Genomic DNA, 16,642 nt, shown 5'->3' with positions numbered 1-16,642 from the left:
CTGGTCAGGCTCAGAGCAGGGCCTATTGGGGAGTTGGGGCACCGCCCCCTGTCATGCACAGAGCAGGGCGGATCAGGAGGTTGCGATGCCACCCTCAGTCACACTCAGGGTAGGGCCGATTTGGGGGTTGGGGCACCACCCCGTCACGCACAGAGCAGGGCCGATCAGGGGGTTGGGGCACTGCCCCCTGTCACTCACAGAGCAGGGCCGATCAGGGGGGTTGGGGCTCCGTACCCTGTAACACACAAAGCAGGGCCGATCAGGGGGTTGAGGAGCTCCCTCCTGTCACTCACAGAGTAGGGCCGATAGGGGAGTTGGGGCACTGCCCCATCACACACAGAGCAGGGCGGAGAGGGAGGTTGTGGCCTCGCCCCCTGTCACACACAGAGCCGCAGGGCGATCAGGGGGGTTTGGGCGCTGCCCCCTGTCATGCTGATCCCGGTGCCGGGAGGCCTCGCGGCTCCGCTGATCCCGGTGCTGGGAAGCATATTACCCTTTTACTATATAGGATAGAGGCCTGGTGCACGGGTGGGGCCGGCTGGTTTGCCCTGAAGGGTGTCCTGGATCAGTGTGGGGGTCCCAACTGGGGTTCCTGGCCAGCCTGGGTGAGGGGCTGATGGGTGTTTGCAGCTGGTCACACCCCCTTCAGGGTGGGGGTCCCCACTGGGGTGCCTGGCCAGCCTGGGTGAGGGGCTGAGGCCCGTTTTCAGGCTGGCGGGTGACTGAAGCTCCCAACCGCTCCTTTTTTTCCTTTTTTTTTTTTTATTCTGGGCCAGCTTTAGCTCTGAGGCTCGGCTCCAGCTATGAGACCTCCGCTGCTGAAAGGAGGTTTCTGGCCTTTGTTTACCTTCTGTATTTGAAACAATGTTGCGGTCCTGCTGGCTGAAGCCTGGCTGACTAAAGCAGGTTTCTGGGGTTTGGTTTAGCTTCTATATTTGTTACAATGTTGCTTAGAGAGCAGCTGAGAGGCCGGCAAGGCAGGCGGGGAAGTTTGGCTTCCTTCGTCACTGAAGCAAGCAAGCCTCCCTATTCGCTTCAAGCTGCCTGGCTGCCGGCCGCCATCTTGGCTGGCAGTTAATTTGCATATCGCCCTGATTAGCCAATGGGAAGGGTAGCAGAGGTACGGCTAATTACCATGTTTCTCTTTTATTAAATAGGATAGATTTTCTTAGAATGAGAAGTAACTAAAGACTTTACACAATTTTAAAACCAATAAAATTGGTGGGGAAGGACCTTAATTCACATACCATTTTACAAAACAACTTATTTATAAAGGTGTTACTGGACTGCTCTGTGATTTGAGGAACAGGATTTTTCAGAATCCTTTTCCCACAAGAGAGGGAAGGGTGAATAAAAGTCTGCAGGAGAGGACCACAATGACTTCCTCCCTTCACACAGTTTGTCATCCAACTCTTGCAGAGGAAAAGATGGCAAAGTCTGAAGCTACCATACCCTCTCCTTCCCTCATCTGAAAATGTGGCCTACAGAGTCAGGATATGGTGGCATTCAGATATGCCATTTGCCATGTGCTTGTCTCCCAATGTTAGCAAGTTACAAGGAAGAGCTTGAAGTGACATCCGCCCACCTTTCACTTCCTGGGTTAGAATACATGATTGAGCTGCTTGAACTTTAATGAGTACATTAAGCATTAGTCACATCTCTGGGGGAAATTCTGTATCAACCAAAGTTGATAATTAAGTAATAATCTGTATTAGTATACTGATAAATAGGTAATTTTCTTTTAATGTCATGTATGGAATGAACATCTCTGTATCTGTAATACAGTTAAACAAAAATATTCATACTAATGAAGTAGGATTATAATTATCTGACAATGTACTATTTGGCTGAGGACATTAAAGTAGATAACTCATATATGTAGACTTAAGAAACCAATTTTATCATATGTAATGTATTAGAAAAATCATACCATCAAAAGGGTAAATAGCTTTGCAGTGTCCAATAGCAGGCAAAGGATCGTCATCTTCAAAGTCATCATCAAACTCATTGTGGTGACCATGCTGTTGGGGTGGCCCACGGACTTCTTGGTTTGCATCATCAGTGTAACTTCCCTCAGGACTATAAAACATAAAATTATCTCTGATCAAGTATCACAAACATGGGAAGCTTTTATATTGTCTCAGGATTAATTCAGAGAATTAAGTATCTATGATATAGTTCCAAATTAAATCTTTATTTTCTTAAAACTGACTCTATCTATCTATCTATCTATCTATCTATCTATCTATCGATCTCTTCTAAAACAAAATGAGTCTTTGTTGAATTTCCTGAATTTAAAAGACTACAATATTCTAGACACATAGCATGTATTCAGTGAATATCTCTCACTATCACCAGGTCCAGAGAAAAAGTAAAGATGTATTAGATACTTGTTTTTCATTATCCTGGATTTATCACATCTCTTTTGCAAGAGGACCCTAAAATTCCTTAGGACCCACCCAGACCCGTGTTCAGTTAAAAGGTTTCAGGTGGCTTGTTCTGTCCTAACTCCAGAGGGCTCATCTTAACTCAGCACTTGTATGGCCAGAGTGACGAGCTGACAAGTAGGACTATAACCCAGTCAGATATAAGAGATGCACAGAGACTTTGCTTGGGATTGTTGAAAGAGAAGCTCCCCTTTCCACTGGACTTGAACCTGGAGAAATATGAGCCTAGAGCTTTGAAAGATTACCATATGAAGGGTTAAAATGAAGCCACGACAGTGGAAGGCAGAACTGTGAAGTGGAGAGAGCAGAGTCCTGAGGATGTATCATCTGAACTCCAAGATTAAGCTCTCTCTGAAGTCAGCTAATAAAATCCCTCTTTAGTTTAAGCCAATATGGGCAGAGTATTTCATTCTGTCACTAAAAACCCAAAGACTCCTAATAAAGTTCATTTGCAACTAATCATGTTACCAGGAAAGTTAGTAACTTAGAAAATAAAAAATAAAAAACTCAGTAATCTAAAGGCATTTTTTTTCTTCACAACCTTTTAAACCAGAGAGAAAAATGTTAATAATCTTGCTAAAGAATCAAATGACTAAGATTTTAATAATGGGGAAATCTATGTGATTAGATTTAACAGCACTTTCAGTATACCTGGAAAACATTTTTTTTTTACTTTATCTTTATTGTTTAAATTATTACAGATGTCCCTTTTTTACCCCATTAACCCCCCCTCCCCACTCTCGTCCCCTCCCTAGGCCTTCACCCACTACTACCTGTGTCCATGGGTTATACCTATATGCATGTAATTTCTTTGGTTGATCTCTTTTTTGCCCTCCACCCCCTTCACTCTGAGGATCCTCAGTTTATTGCATGCTTTCATGTCTCTGGATCTATTTTGTCAGTTTATTTTGTTCATTAGATTTCACATATAAGTGAGATCATGTGATATTTCTCTTTCACTATGTAGTGGATTAAAAAAGCTGTGGTACATTTACACAATGGAATACTGTACAGCTGTAAAAAAGGGGATCTCTTACCCTTTGAGACAGCATGGAAGGACCTAGAAAGTATTATGCTAAGTGAAATAAGTCAGGGGAAGACATGTTTTTAAATAACACAAGCCAAATAGATTAATTATTAAAATCTAGGTTTTATCTAATAACAAAACCCAATATATTTGGGGGTATTGTTTGATATACTGAAGATATGTACTCTTTCAAAAAATGATAATGGAGAGAAGAAACTATTATTTGTCAAGAACATACTATAACCAGTTTTTACTACTGGGTGCTTTATGTACATTACTTCATTTATTACTAATAACCTGAATAAGGGGTATTTTAATCTCTATTTTATATTTGAGGGCACTGAGACTCAGAGAGAATTAAAAATGAACTTAATCAAATTATAGTGTAATTAAGTAGTAAACTAAGAACTCTCAAATTCTTCTTTAAGGTGAGTTCTAATTTGTTGGACTGTATTTTTTTTTAATATTTTTTTATTGATTTCAGAGAGGAAGGGAGAGGGAAAGAAAGATAGAAACATCAATGATGAGAGAGAATCATTTGTTTGGCTGCCCCCTGCATATCCCCTACTGGGGCTCGAGCCTGAAACCCAGGCATGCGCCTGGAATGGGAATCGAAAAGTGACTTCCTGGTTCATAGATCAATGCTCAACCACTGAGCCACGCCGGGTGGGCTAATTTGTTGGACTTTATTATAAAAAAGAAAAAGACATGTTACAATAAGGGAAATGCCACAATGATATGAAAACATGGAAACTTAGCAAAGTGCCTTTTGGAAACTCTGGTCTAAACTAACAATACACATTTTTCACAAAACTTTGAGCAAGTTGACAGTTAAATTTTTCTTTGGCATTAGCTACCCAACTCCATCTATTAGGGCATCTACCCAGGCCTGAGGAGCCTATGCCTCCAGATTATAGCTCCAAGAACTTTCTATGTTCCCATCTCTGTTTTGGGATGCATGACAAACAAACTGAGCAGCAATATGAAATTTCATACTTCACCTATAGCTATTATAAAGAAACAAAAAATTTAGGTTCGAAAGACTGATGTTATTAAAGCCAAACTTGTTAAATGAGGGAGGAAGAAAAAAATTATATGAAGTTTAGAAAAAAAAGTGAGAAAAGTTTGGGAGAAAAGAAGAAATACAAATAAAATACAAAAAAATGACCTTTCTCGTCCCTGTGTTACAAGATGATTTATGTCACTGCTATGTCTTCTGTCTCCTCTCCCACCTGTTTTGCCTTCAACTTCAGAGAGCCATGCCTTAGGAAAAAAATAAGTAAAACTGAGCTTAATAAATACTTTTAAGAGCTCATAAGATATTCTACATTTAAAATGTGCTTTGAGTTGTTATGATTATGTAATTCTCAGCGAAGGGAAACCTTTATTCCAGTTTGGTCAATGATCAACTTTATGGCTAATAAAAAATAGTTTAAGTGTTTATTTTTATATATCATTTTTAATTTAAAAACTTCAACAAGGGACTAAACATTATGTACCATATGTACTTTTATGAACTAAAAGTACATGAGCACTGAAATTAAATAAATATTTGAAGATAATTCTAGCAAAAACTAACCTATCATGATGAAATTTATACAAATGAATTTATCTCAGACAACTGCTAAATAACAAATCTCTACCTCATTCTTGTGGATTTCCATTCGCAGGCGGTCAATATTATTCATGGTCTCTGCTAATTTAGGCTGCAAACTCCCTGGATCCCCCATTTGTGGATTTTTCTCATACACATCTTTCATTTTGTTGAGTGCTTCTCTGAAAACAAAAAGGAAGCCATAAAATTAAATATTCACTCTATATATTTGCAGATAAAAGAGTTTCATTTTATTTGGGGACTCACATACAACCTAGTCTGAAAAGATTCACATCTCTTTTAAGTTTAGTAAAATATTACCTGATTAAAGATAATCTGATAAAGTATATAGAGTGTGGAATTTATGGAAACATCCTTTAAATCAATTGAAATACCAAAAACAAGTTAGATTTAATTTCTCATTTCTTGCTCCTAAGTGAGATTATATACATATATATATACAGACCTATACATATATGCTTCATCAAAGGCTGGAAGATATTCCTCAATATTCTTAAACTTATCATATCCCAAATCAAACTCATATTCTGATCTAGACATTATTCCACCTTTTCTTAGAGTTCACAGCATCAGCATCCTCCCACCCATCTATATTAGAAATAGAAATGCATCTTTAACTTGCCCTCTACCTCCAAATTCAGTTATTCACCTCCTCTTCACTAATCATAATAATAATAGGTTATGACTCAATCAGCTCTCCTCAACTCTGACAGCTGACAGTACTGACTTACACTCCTTAATACTCATTTCCTGCCTGATCTCCTGGAGGGTACATTTTCTTTTTCCTTCTCCTCACTCTGCTGTCTTATATCTCCCTTACTGGCTCCTCTTCCTCTCTTCATCCTTTAAATGTATGTTACATAAAATGACATAGGTTTCTTCTCATCTCATCCTACACTCCTCCTTCAGAATGATCTCTTATTGTTTTGTTTTTTTCCAGTTTCAATGAGATATAATTGACTCATTGCTTTAATATCACCTATCTTTAGATGATACTCAAGTATATATCTCGTCCTCTTTTTCTCCTAAGCTCTAGATTTGATTTCCAAATCCAACTACATACTTTCATATAGATTTTCACATATTTCAAAAATCAACATAAACAAAACCATGACCTTTGCCCCAAATTTATTTTTTCTTACTGTTTTAATTAAGTCTTTATCTATACTTCTGAGGTAGAAAGCCTCCATTTTTCTCTTCTTGGACATCCAATCAGATGACAAGTCTGACCTACTTTGCCTTTTAAACAATTCTTATAATCTACTCTTTTCTATTTTCAAGACATGGTTTCAACATCTCTCACCTAGCTGGTTTGGCTCAGTGGATAGAGTACCGGCCTGCAGACTGAAGGGTCACAGGTTCAATTCCAATCAAGGGCACATGCCTGGACTGCGTGTTCAATCCCCAGTAGGAGGCATGCAGGAGGCAGCCAATCAATGATCCTCTCTCATCATTGATGTTTCCCCTCTCCCTTCCTCTATGAAATCAATAAAAATATATTTAAAAAAAAGAAGTCCTCTAATTGTTCTCCCTGATGTCAATGTCTTTCCTATAAGATCTACTCTTCATATAGTTTTCAATTATCTTTCTTTAGAATACAGAGGTGATAGTATCACCTACTTTCTCAACAGCTTTTGGTGACTCTCCAATACCTCCAGAATTCTACAAAAAAGCATTCAACACTTTATATAATTCATCCTGTACCTTTTCATCCTCACCTCCTGATATTATACTGCACATAATTTCTAATCAAGTCTCCTCTGGCCTAGAGCCAGTTCCAGGCCATGAAAGAATATTCACATTTCTGTGCTTTTATTCTTTGTTTTTCCTCTTGTCCTTAAATATTCTTACTCTTCCTTTATTGTCTAATTTCTTGTCTGACAAAACCCTATCCTCCTGTCAAAGTCTAACTCCAATGTTCTGGAAACAAACCAGCTGTTTGGATGTCAACTCTGATATTTACCAGATACCTAATCTGAGCCACATTATGGATATATTTGATACTCAATTTCTCCACCTTTATAACAGGAACAACAACTTCAGAGGGCTATTTTGAGGAATTCAATGTAAAATGCTGGGCTCACTTTCTAGTACATAATAATCCCTCAATAAACATCAGTTTCCTACACAATCACCCTTCCTCTTCCCCCAACTTCTCCTCAGTGACATTCGTCTTAATTATCCCAGTAAGAATTCATTATTTTTTTCCTCTAGGTTCCCCCAGAACTTTATCTCTCTATTAGCAGCTGTAATAATCCAGCTTGTACAGAAATTAAATCACTGAGTTTTATCTTTCCTAACTAAAATGTGAGCCTATTAGGATCAGGAACTATTTTATTACCTTTTTGTATCTACTAAAGTCCTGACAGTCTATTACATATAGTAAGCCCTAAATATTACATTATATGTTATAATTTCCCAGAGACCATTTACGTGTTGCTCTAGTAAGAAATATTTTAACATTTAAAAATTATTTAACGGGGAAGTAATATACAACATGGTATATACTGTATTGTATATTTGAAAGTAGCTAAGATAGTAGTTACTCATCATAAGAAAAAACATTTTTGTGACTATGTATAGTGAAAAATATTAAATACTTATCATGGTGATCATTTTGCAATATATACAAATATTGAGCCATGATGTACATCTGAAACTAATATGTTAATACGTCTAATATACCTCAATAAAAAATGTAATACTAATAGAGTTGGTCCTCATTATTTGCAGATTCCATATCTGTGAATTGCCCATTTGCTAACATTTATTTGTAATCCAAAAAGGAACACATGTGGCATTTTTATAGTCATTAGACATGCACAGAGTGGAGAAAAATTTGAGTCATCTGATTTATGTGTACATTCTCAGCTGAGTTCAAACAAGGAGATACTTTAACTTCTTATTTCTGCTCTGATACTCTGGACAACTGTCCTTTCTGTGCTCATTGTTGGTGATTTTTCTCTTTATGAGAGCCCGTAAGCGTAGTGCTGAAGTGCTATCTAGTGTTCCTAAGAGCGAGAAGGCTGTGAGGAGAAAATACATGTTATATAAGCTCTGTTCAGGCATGAGCTACCGTGGTGTTGGCCCTGAGTTCAAAATTAATGAATCAACAATATATATTTAAAAACTTGTCTTTAAGGAAAGCATAAAACAAGGTTATGTATAGACCAGTTAATACAAATGTTGTGACCAGAGGCTAATATCTGGAGCCCTGTATTTTCTGTTTTGGTATTCACTAACCAGTCAGTGTTCACAGTGACTATAGAGCCTAACTGCCACAAATGACGAGAACTGATTATAATGCCTTACTTCATTTATAATCAAGCAGACAATCATATCTGATAAATAATTCTTAACAATTCCTTTAATCACTCATACCAGACCTTAAGCTCCAATTTTATCTTCAGTGTAAAAGCAGATAATAAGTCACCAATTCACTGTAACAACCCTTTATTCATCATACCTCTCTATGTTCATTAAAACAAAACTGAAATACAGGAATGTTTTTATAAAATTGGGGAAAAAATAAAGCACTGAGTGAGTGAATCTGAAGCCATAGTAAAGTACTGTTTTCCAACATATTTTTCTGCAAAAGAAATAATTATAGCTTCAGGTTTCTACTGAACTCAATTTATAAACCAAAGCAAAATGAAATTTATCCAAGCATAAGAGGTAGTTAATAATGAGTCATCATGTGATTTTGTAAATTTTTGGGAGGCATAAATATATACGATTAACTCCAATAAGTAATCTGCAACCCAAGAAACTCTAAAATTTCATTTTTACTTGTGACACAGCAACCATAAACACTTCAGAGTGTTTTTTCCCCTCAAAAGATATTTCAACTAGGATGAATGATTTTTAAACTTTTTATACATCACACCTAAACACATCACTCAAAATAGACCCTGAAAGGAATAATAATGGTAGAGAGAACTTAATGGAAAAATACTTCTGATCTGATTCTTTTTGTAGTTCTCTGTTAAGTTCGTCAATGCGCTGCTGTAGTTTTTTACGTCTCTGTTCTGGTGGCAGATGACTGAAATCTTCTAGTGCTGTGCCCTGAAAAGAGAATCTAAATGAGTATAAAAAGCATTTTCAAGAAATTTTATTTTTCACATATATCTGTTATAAAATAAGAATATCAATTTTTAAGTTTAATTTCTAATTAGCCCCAAACAATCCCTTTTAAGAAAAAAAAACCTACATAGATATGTGTGTTAATTAAAACAACTCTATTAACAAAAGGCTCAAATTCCAGTCAGCATATAAAATCATGAAACAGGATGATAAAGATATTAGGTAATGACTAGTATCACATTATTCCCAGGTCTTGGCAGAGATAAAATAAATACATATGGATCTTCTTACAGCAACAACAACAAATGGAAACACGTAACATTTCTCATCTATATATATTATTGTTTTATATATAATATATCAACACATCCCAGTCAGCATATTACAAATGTTCAGACTGAAAATATGAAGTCTGTATAACTGAATTATGTAAGCAACTTACCTCATAAAGACACTCTAATTAATGCATATAGTCTTTGAATGATTACACTTGTAAACCAATCTGTTCTTTAGAACCAAAACATACTTGACAATTAAAAAACAAAAGATCCACTAAGTGAAATGTAAGTAAAGATTATATTCCAATAAGGAGTCTTTTCCAATTATCCTTTTGTACAACCAAATAATATACCTCAGTTGTTCCTAAAAGAATGATATAATCCAAAGAGAGATATAATTCTTCTTTTGGAAGTAAGCTTGATATTTGAAAATTTCTTAATGCTTTGTTTTTCAAAAAATTATATCATTGAAGGAAAGTGCTAGTATTTAGATGTAAATTTGATTGAAATGATGTCATTCATTTCTTAAATATTAACCATGTTACTGTTACTTTAGTTATTTTATTAGAGATTATACAATGGAGCAAATATTAGCAACTATTGATTCCATCTGATATAAACCCATATTTACATGGTTTTTATATCCTCCAAAAACTAATGACACCTATCTCATTCTTCTTTCTAAAATAGTTATTTTAAGAATACACAGGTTCAGTTTTTAAAGTGTTGCTGAAGGGAGCTCCCAAAATAAATGCATCTTGCTCTGTGGGCCACTTGTGCCTATAACATAAGCTAAAAAGCTTTATTTCACCATTATAAGAATGCTTCCCTTACTTTAAGAAAAATGAGAACACTCAATTTGAGGATGAGCCCTGATCAAATGTAACATTTAATTAATAACAGAATCTCTAGAATTTTCCCAAATGGCCTTCACATATGGACATTCAACAAACTTGCCTAAGAAGAAGGATATTTTGTCTAAGTAGCTGTTGTTTTTTAATCTACCAGTCACCATACATAAGAACCTGTCAAATCAATCAAATTTGACCTAAATGAATAAATGGCAAAATTTCCTATCCTTGAAATTTAGTGGTCAATTATCATTATATGTTGTCAGGTTTAATCTAATTTATGGTACAGGTTTTGAAAACTATTATATATGTGCCAAAGATAAAACTTTCTAATTTATATTTTTTAAATATGTGTTAAAATTTTGAAAAACTATTTAATAGAGTGAGAAAATGTATTCCAATGTAACTTATTTGGTAGTATTACAATAAACTCAAAACTAGCTATAAATCTGCCAAATTTCCATCTATCCCTAATCAAACCTTGTTCTCAAATTTATTAACATTAGATCCTAGACACTTGCATATGTAATATCCCATTTTGACATTATAACCTATTCTTCTATAGAATATGAAAAGTAACTCGACTCTGTTTCCTATGGATGTAAAGAAGACCTCTGACGCATTTAACAAGTCTCCTACAAGGGGATTCATAAAAGGCTGAATTGCAAGAGTCTGAAAAACAGTGGTTTATTTTCTAAAAGTGAGAAACTATGTAAGAACCCAATAGTTTTGGGCTAACATTTTCACAATGTACTTCCATTAATTTGTCTGAAATACATAAATGTGTAAAGGAACATCTCTCTCTTTCTCTCTTTGTCATATAAACACACACACACACATACACACACACACACACACACACACACACGATATTTAGGTTATTTGTCAGAAGAAAGCACTGACTATAATAAATTAGTAGAGATGGATAGGATTAAAATCAACTGGTATAAATACAGATGTAACAGGACAATAAAGACAGAACCTGGCTAGAGAACTTTGCTATGCTGATCAAAAAAAAAATTAGTAGAAAAATTTTCGTTCTTACTTTCTGGAAAACTCAATGAATCTTATGATAAACTCTCATAAACTCTTAAAAAAAATCAAATTTATGTTATTTTTTTAAAGGGTATTTAAAAGGGAAGCCCTGGCCATGGCACAGTTGGCTGGAGCATCGTCCCGTACACCAAAAGGTTGCAGGTTTGATTCCTGGTCAGGACACATACCTCAGTTTCTGTTTCCATCCCTGGTTGGGGCATGAGCCAGAGGCAAGCAATCCATGTCTCTCTCCCTTTCTCTATAAAAATCAATAAACATATCCTCAGGAGAAGGTTAAAATAAAGTATTTATAAAAGGGTGTTAAGGAAAATCACTTAATTTTCCTTCTATAAAAACAAACTTTTGTTCTACCATGTAACTTTCAAAATAGCATATATATATATATATATATATATATATATATATATACTAAGTGTCTGTCCGGGTAATGACATCACATAGCAATGCCCGGTTTCCTCTCCCTAGCGACCAGTCTCCTTGCAGTTTCTTCAGCCCAGGAACACGACTTGCTTCATAGCCAGGTGGAAACATTTCACACTTTAACCAAATTTCTGTGAAGCATTTTCCCATGCCTCATCTCATCTGATCCTCACAGAAGTCCTAGAGTAGGTAGATAGGAGACTCAGTGGAATCCTATTTTCATTAGCTGGAAAATGGAGATTTAGAAAGCTTAGAAACTTGGCCCGACTGAAAAGAAGAAATGGTGGACCTTGAAAATGCCCTCAGGTTTCCTCACTGCGCAGAATATAGTCAAACACTGCTGCAGTTAAATATTTTACCCTTTGTTTTCCCTGCGTGATCTACAATAATAATCTGCTTCGTGTTGATATTTACTGCTGTGTTGCTGACAATTACCTGAAAGAGAAGTTGGGGTGCTTCACTGGGCTGGAAAAAGTTTAGTTAAATCAGAAAGCAGGTCTAATTAAGCAAGTTTATATCTATAAAAGGCTAAGTTGACTCGCATATGCGCAATACATATAAAGCTCTCGCTGGCGCCAATCGCACGCCTGTGTTTCCATCTGTCATTGTTGATCGTGAATGTGGTTGACATTTCCATTATAGAGAAATGACGAACAGCAATATTAAAATATTTCTCTTAATTAATTTCCTTTCAATGTGGACGAATTTATGCACCAGGCCACTACTTTAACTATAATTTTATTCTCTGTAACATTGTAACATGACAAGGACTAAATAAGGACTCAATAACATTCAAGAACTTAATGGACTGATTATAGGTTAACCACATTATTTTTGAATTTTTATGATATCAAGAGGTACTGGCATTTGTTGGACTCTATATAGATTAAATCATAAAAAGAAAAACATATAAGATGAAAATGTGGATCTGTACCTTACTATTTGTTTTGACTTTAAACAAAATAATGATTTGAGATTATTTAATGTTGGCACAGTATATAGATCAGCACATAAGGCTTACCATCTTCCCCGACCACTGAATAGTTCAATGGAAAACAGAAAGAAATGGCAAATTATTCACATGAAACCATAATATAGATGCAATAACCTATATATATATATTTTTTTACAATGTTAAAATAAATCATGTACATTTCACAATCCAAACAATTATGCCAGAAAAACAATTTTAAGCACATTTCTGAAAGTAAATTATCTGCAAAAAACAAAACAAAAACAAAACAAAATACAATGATGATAATGGGCAGATATTTTATATATGCAACTAAAACTAAAAAGTAAATGGTAATCATTCTATCAGTAATCATGTATTTTCTTCTTTAAAGGAGAATTTTTACATAAGTGAATTTCACTTATTTAGCTCTTCATTCTCAAAATACTACTATTTGAAAAGTTGAATATAAAAGATTTAACAGCCATTTAAAAAAAATCATATAAGGGATTTAAAAATGGAATGCTCTTTCCAATGTATTAAACAAAACACCATTTCCTGAATTTTTATAGTTTAAAATACCATAGGGTAGTTTTAGGTGAGGATAATATTCCTACTTTAGTTTTAAGGTACTTTTTAAAATGTACAGACACATTAAAAACACAGTATTACCAAACTAATAAATGAATCACTTAGATTCAAGTTCCCCATACGTATTTCCTAATAGACACAAGTATATGGGCTGAATTTTGCTTTGAAGATATAGCTTCTATTTTTCAGTTTTTATTCTGAAATCTACATGCTTGAAATCAACACTGAAAATATAACTTTAATTTTTAGAAAATTGGTTAAAATTTAGTCTTTCTGAAAATATGAAATGACATAGCCAGAGTATTATCATATAGTTCTATATACTACACATGTATATAAAATGCACATTCTGTGGGTTGGCAGAGTTCTGCAACTGGCATTGCATCTACCTAGCATCCCAACTAAACATGTGAGATGCATGGACATGTGCAGGTACACAGTATGTTCACGCAAGCACACACACACACACACACACACCCTGTGACCAAGAATACACAGGAGAGCTTTACAAAGTTAAGTTAATATTCATTGCATTTGGTTAGCAGCCTCTAAAATTTTTATCATTCCCAGTTTTCTAAATCATAATATTTTAAAGCAGTTAGGGGAATGTCGGGTAGAATTTCACATAAAATTATGAATTTTAATAAATAGCTGACAAAAATATCTACCCCTTATCTCTGATGAATTTGTCATATATAAATGGTTATAATGATAAGAAAAGATGACATAAGCTATTCATTACCTTTCCAAATTAAGCTTAACATTCTTTAGACTGTCAGTAGTTTCAGGCAATAAAACCACAACATCTTTGTAACAAAATTCCTGATGAGATTTAATGGTTTGAATTTTTAAAAGATATTAAAAGAAGATGCTCTTCTTTAAATGTTATTAGAACAAAATTATATACAAGACAAGAAGCAAACTCCCTATGGTATTGGATTTATCTTTTATAATTTTCACCAGCTAAATTTCTAAGTGATGCAAATTATTTTTTCAGTTTCTATATTAATGTTTTAGAAAACACATTAAGATAATTATATACTGAAATATCAGATGTTTCAATGTTTAGCTAATCAAATTCTGGGGATACAAAAAAACTCAAGTTTTTTGTAAAAATATTAGACATATATAAAGTAATTCATGTTCAATACAGAAACACCTCACTCTTATATGTAATTATTATATACTTATAATTAGAAAATTTCACATACCCACTATATCTTAATAAATATACAAGGGAGCTTTAAAAAGAAATCAGGCTATTAATATTATTAGATGTATTTCATTTAAAGACAAAGAAATTCTGAGAACTGTACTCTGGATAGATAAAAAGCTTACAAAAATTACTTTAGAAGTTTATAAGATCCTACATAACTTAGACAGAAAACATGGACTTGCTATTGCTAGATCAATCTACCGCCCCAACCCCCCAAAAAAGAGTACCCAGTAAGCTCAAATGAAGTAGATATAGAGAAAAAATTATTCGTTTCTAAATTAAGTAGTTAACTTTAGCACACCAAATATCCATTAATAGTTAGATTTTGAAAGAAATTATAGACCCTCAGAAAAGGTCTACATATGGTCAAATTAAAAAACACTGATCCAATATAACATTTCTCATATCCTTAAATATACTAGAAACTGTGCATACTAGGTTTTCTTTAAGAAAAATAAATTATACATTTTTAGAAAGTCAAAATGTGGGTATTTAGGAAAAATGATGTAACAAATATAGCTTGACACAAGTTTCTAATTTGAATTGGTACAATTTATCAGTTTTAAGAAAACTTAAATCATTTCACAATATATGTAGATCAAACCACCATGTTGTACATCTTAAACTTATACAGTGATGTACATCAATTATTTCTCAAAACTGGAAAAAATGATGACTAAAAAATATTCTGTTTTTATATAAACTGGGGATTAAATTTACTTGGCTGGCTACTTTAGTGGAAATGTAAGAAGTGCCTAAAGTGATTTAGTATAAAGAGTAGGAGTTCTCTTCCACAGAACACATAGGAAAATTGTTGAGTGTATCCTAAGAGTTGTCATTACAAGGAGAAATCATTTTTCCTTTCTTTTTATTGTGTTTACATGTGATGATAAATGTTAATTAAACCTATTGTGGTTATCATTTCACAATATATGTTAGTCAAACCATCATGCTGCATACCCTAAATTTATACACTGATGTATGTCAATTATTTCTCAACAAAACTGGGAAGCCTGGCTGGTGTTTCTCAGTGGTTTGAGCACTGAACTATGAACCAGGAGACGGTTACATACCCCATCAGGGCACATGCCCAGGTTGCGGGCTCGATCCCCAGTAGGGGTCCTACAGGAGGAAGCCAATCAATGATTCTTTGTCATCATTGATGTTTCTATCTCTCCCTCTCCCTTCCTGAAATAAATAAATAAATAATATATTTTTAAAAACCTGGGGGAAAAAACCTTAAGACTTACTTTGTAAGTTTAACAAACTTGCATGTAAATCTATGTAAAAACACAAAACGTGGCTTCTTAAAGTTTATCTTTTTTTATTTTTCTATTTTGAGAAATGGAAGGAAAACATCTCTATGGATTACTTTTGAAATATATGTAACCAATCAAAAAGATAGCAATTTCTCAACAGCAAGGCTAAATTGAACTTTCCTTCCTCCTGTCTCCTGTAATCCCCTAATAGATTTGTCTGTCATATTTTCTATCTTGTATACCGCTTCTTTCTTTGCCATGATAAATAATTAAAAAGTGGGAGGATTTTGGCCTTCTGGAACTAGGCCCTCCAAAAAAACAATATACTTATATTTAAAATTAAAGCAATATGTGGACATAAGATGGTGACCAAGCAGATACTTTAAAGTTCTATAGTAATAAAATTTAACCATAAATTTTTCCAATAAGAATGAATATGTCACATATTTAAGCTTCTCTTTCTAGGGCTCACAGAACTAAGTGCCTAAACTTTTTTTTATAGAAGTACAGTTACTTCATATTCCATGACTATACTGTGTAGTGTACTATAATTGGGCTTGGAAGACTCAATGTGTAGGACACATAAACAGTTACACAAAAATATGGCTACTAAATAGTAATTTCTCATGACTTATGTAACAATATTTAATGTATTCTCAATCATCATAGAAAAGATAGGAATTAATTCTACCCTCAAATTCAGGCAATATTTAATGTAGTCTCAATTATCATAGAGAAGAAAAATAGGAATTAATTCTACCCTCAAATTCAGGCAACAGAAATCCCAAATATGATTTCCATTGCTTATTGCATATTGCCTATAGGTATAATGCACACTCATTCACAG

The 16,642-nt window shown here is 34.5% G+C and overlaps 1 protein-coding gene across 3 annotated transcripts in view; it reads right to left on the bottom strand.

Moving 5' to 3' along the window:
• FNBP1L (formin binding protein 1 like) overlaps positions 1-16,642 on the bottom strand; it is a 119,143-nt gene that overhangs the window by 4,793 nt on the left and 97,708 nt on the right. For 2 of the 3 annotated variants that reach the window (XM_070405621.1, XM_070405622.1), the window contains exons 10-13: positions 9,045-9,154; positions 5,118-5,250; positions 4,643-4,737; positions 1,931-2,079 (exon numbers count right to left, since the gene is read on the bottom strand). In XM_070405621.1, coding sequence (XP_070261722.1) covers positions 1,931-2,079; positions 4,643-4,737; positions 5,118-5,250; positions 9,045-9,154 — 487 coding nt within the window. Of the gene's footprint in view, positions 1-1,930; positions 2,080-4,642; positions 4,738-5,117; positions 5,251-9,044; positions 9,155-12,798; positions 12,814-16,642 lie in introns of all 3 variants that reach the window. The other variant, XM_070405623.1, reaches the window with a different exon arrangement.

The sequence above is a fragment of the Myotis yumanensis genome, unplaced genomic scaffold (assembly GCF_028538775.1).
Source record: "Myotis yumanensis isolate MYYU_CA2020_CCGP unplaced genomic scaffold, mMyoYum1.0.hap1 SCAF_2, whole genome shotgun sequence".
NCBI classification, from domain to species: Eukaryota; Metazoa; Chordata; class Mammalia; order Chiroptera; family Vespertilionidae; genus Myotis; species Myotis yumanensis.
The sequence above is the reverse complement of the archived record's forward strand: the minus strand, read 5'-3'. Positions and strand labels throughout refer to the sequence as shown.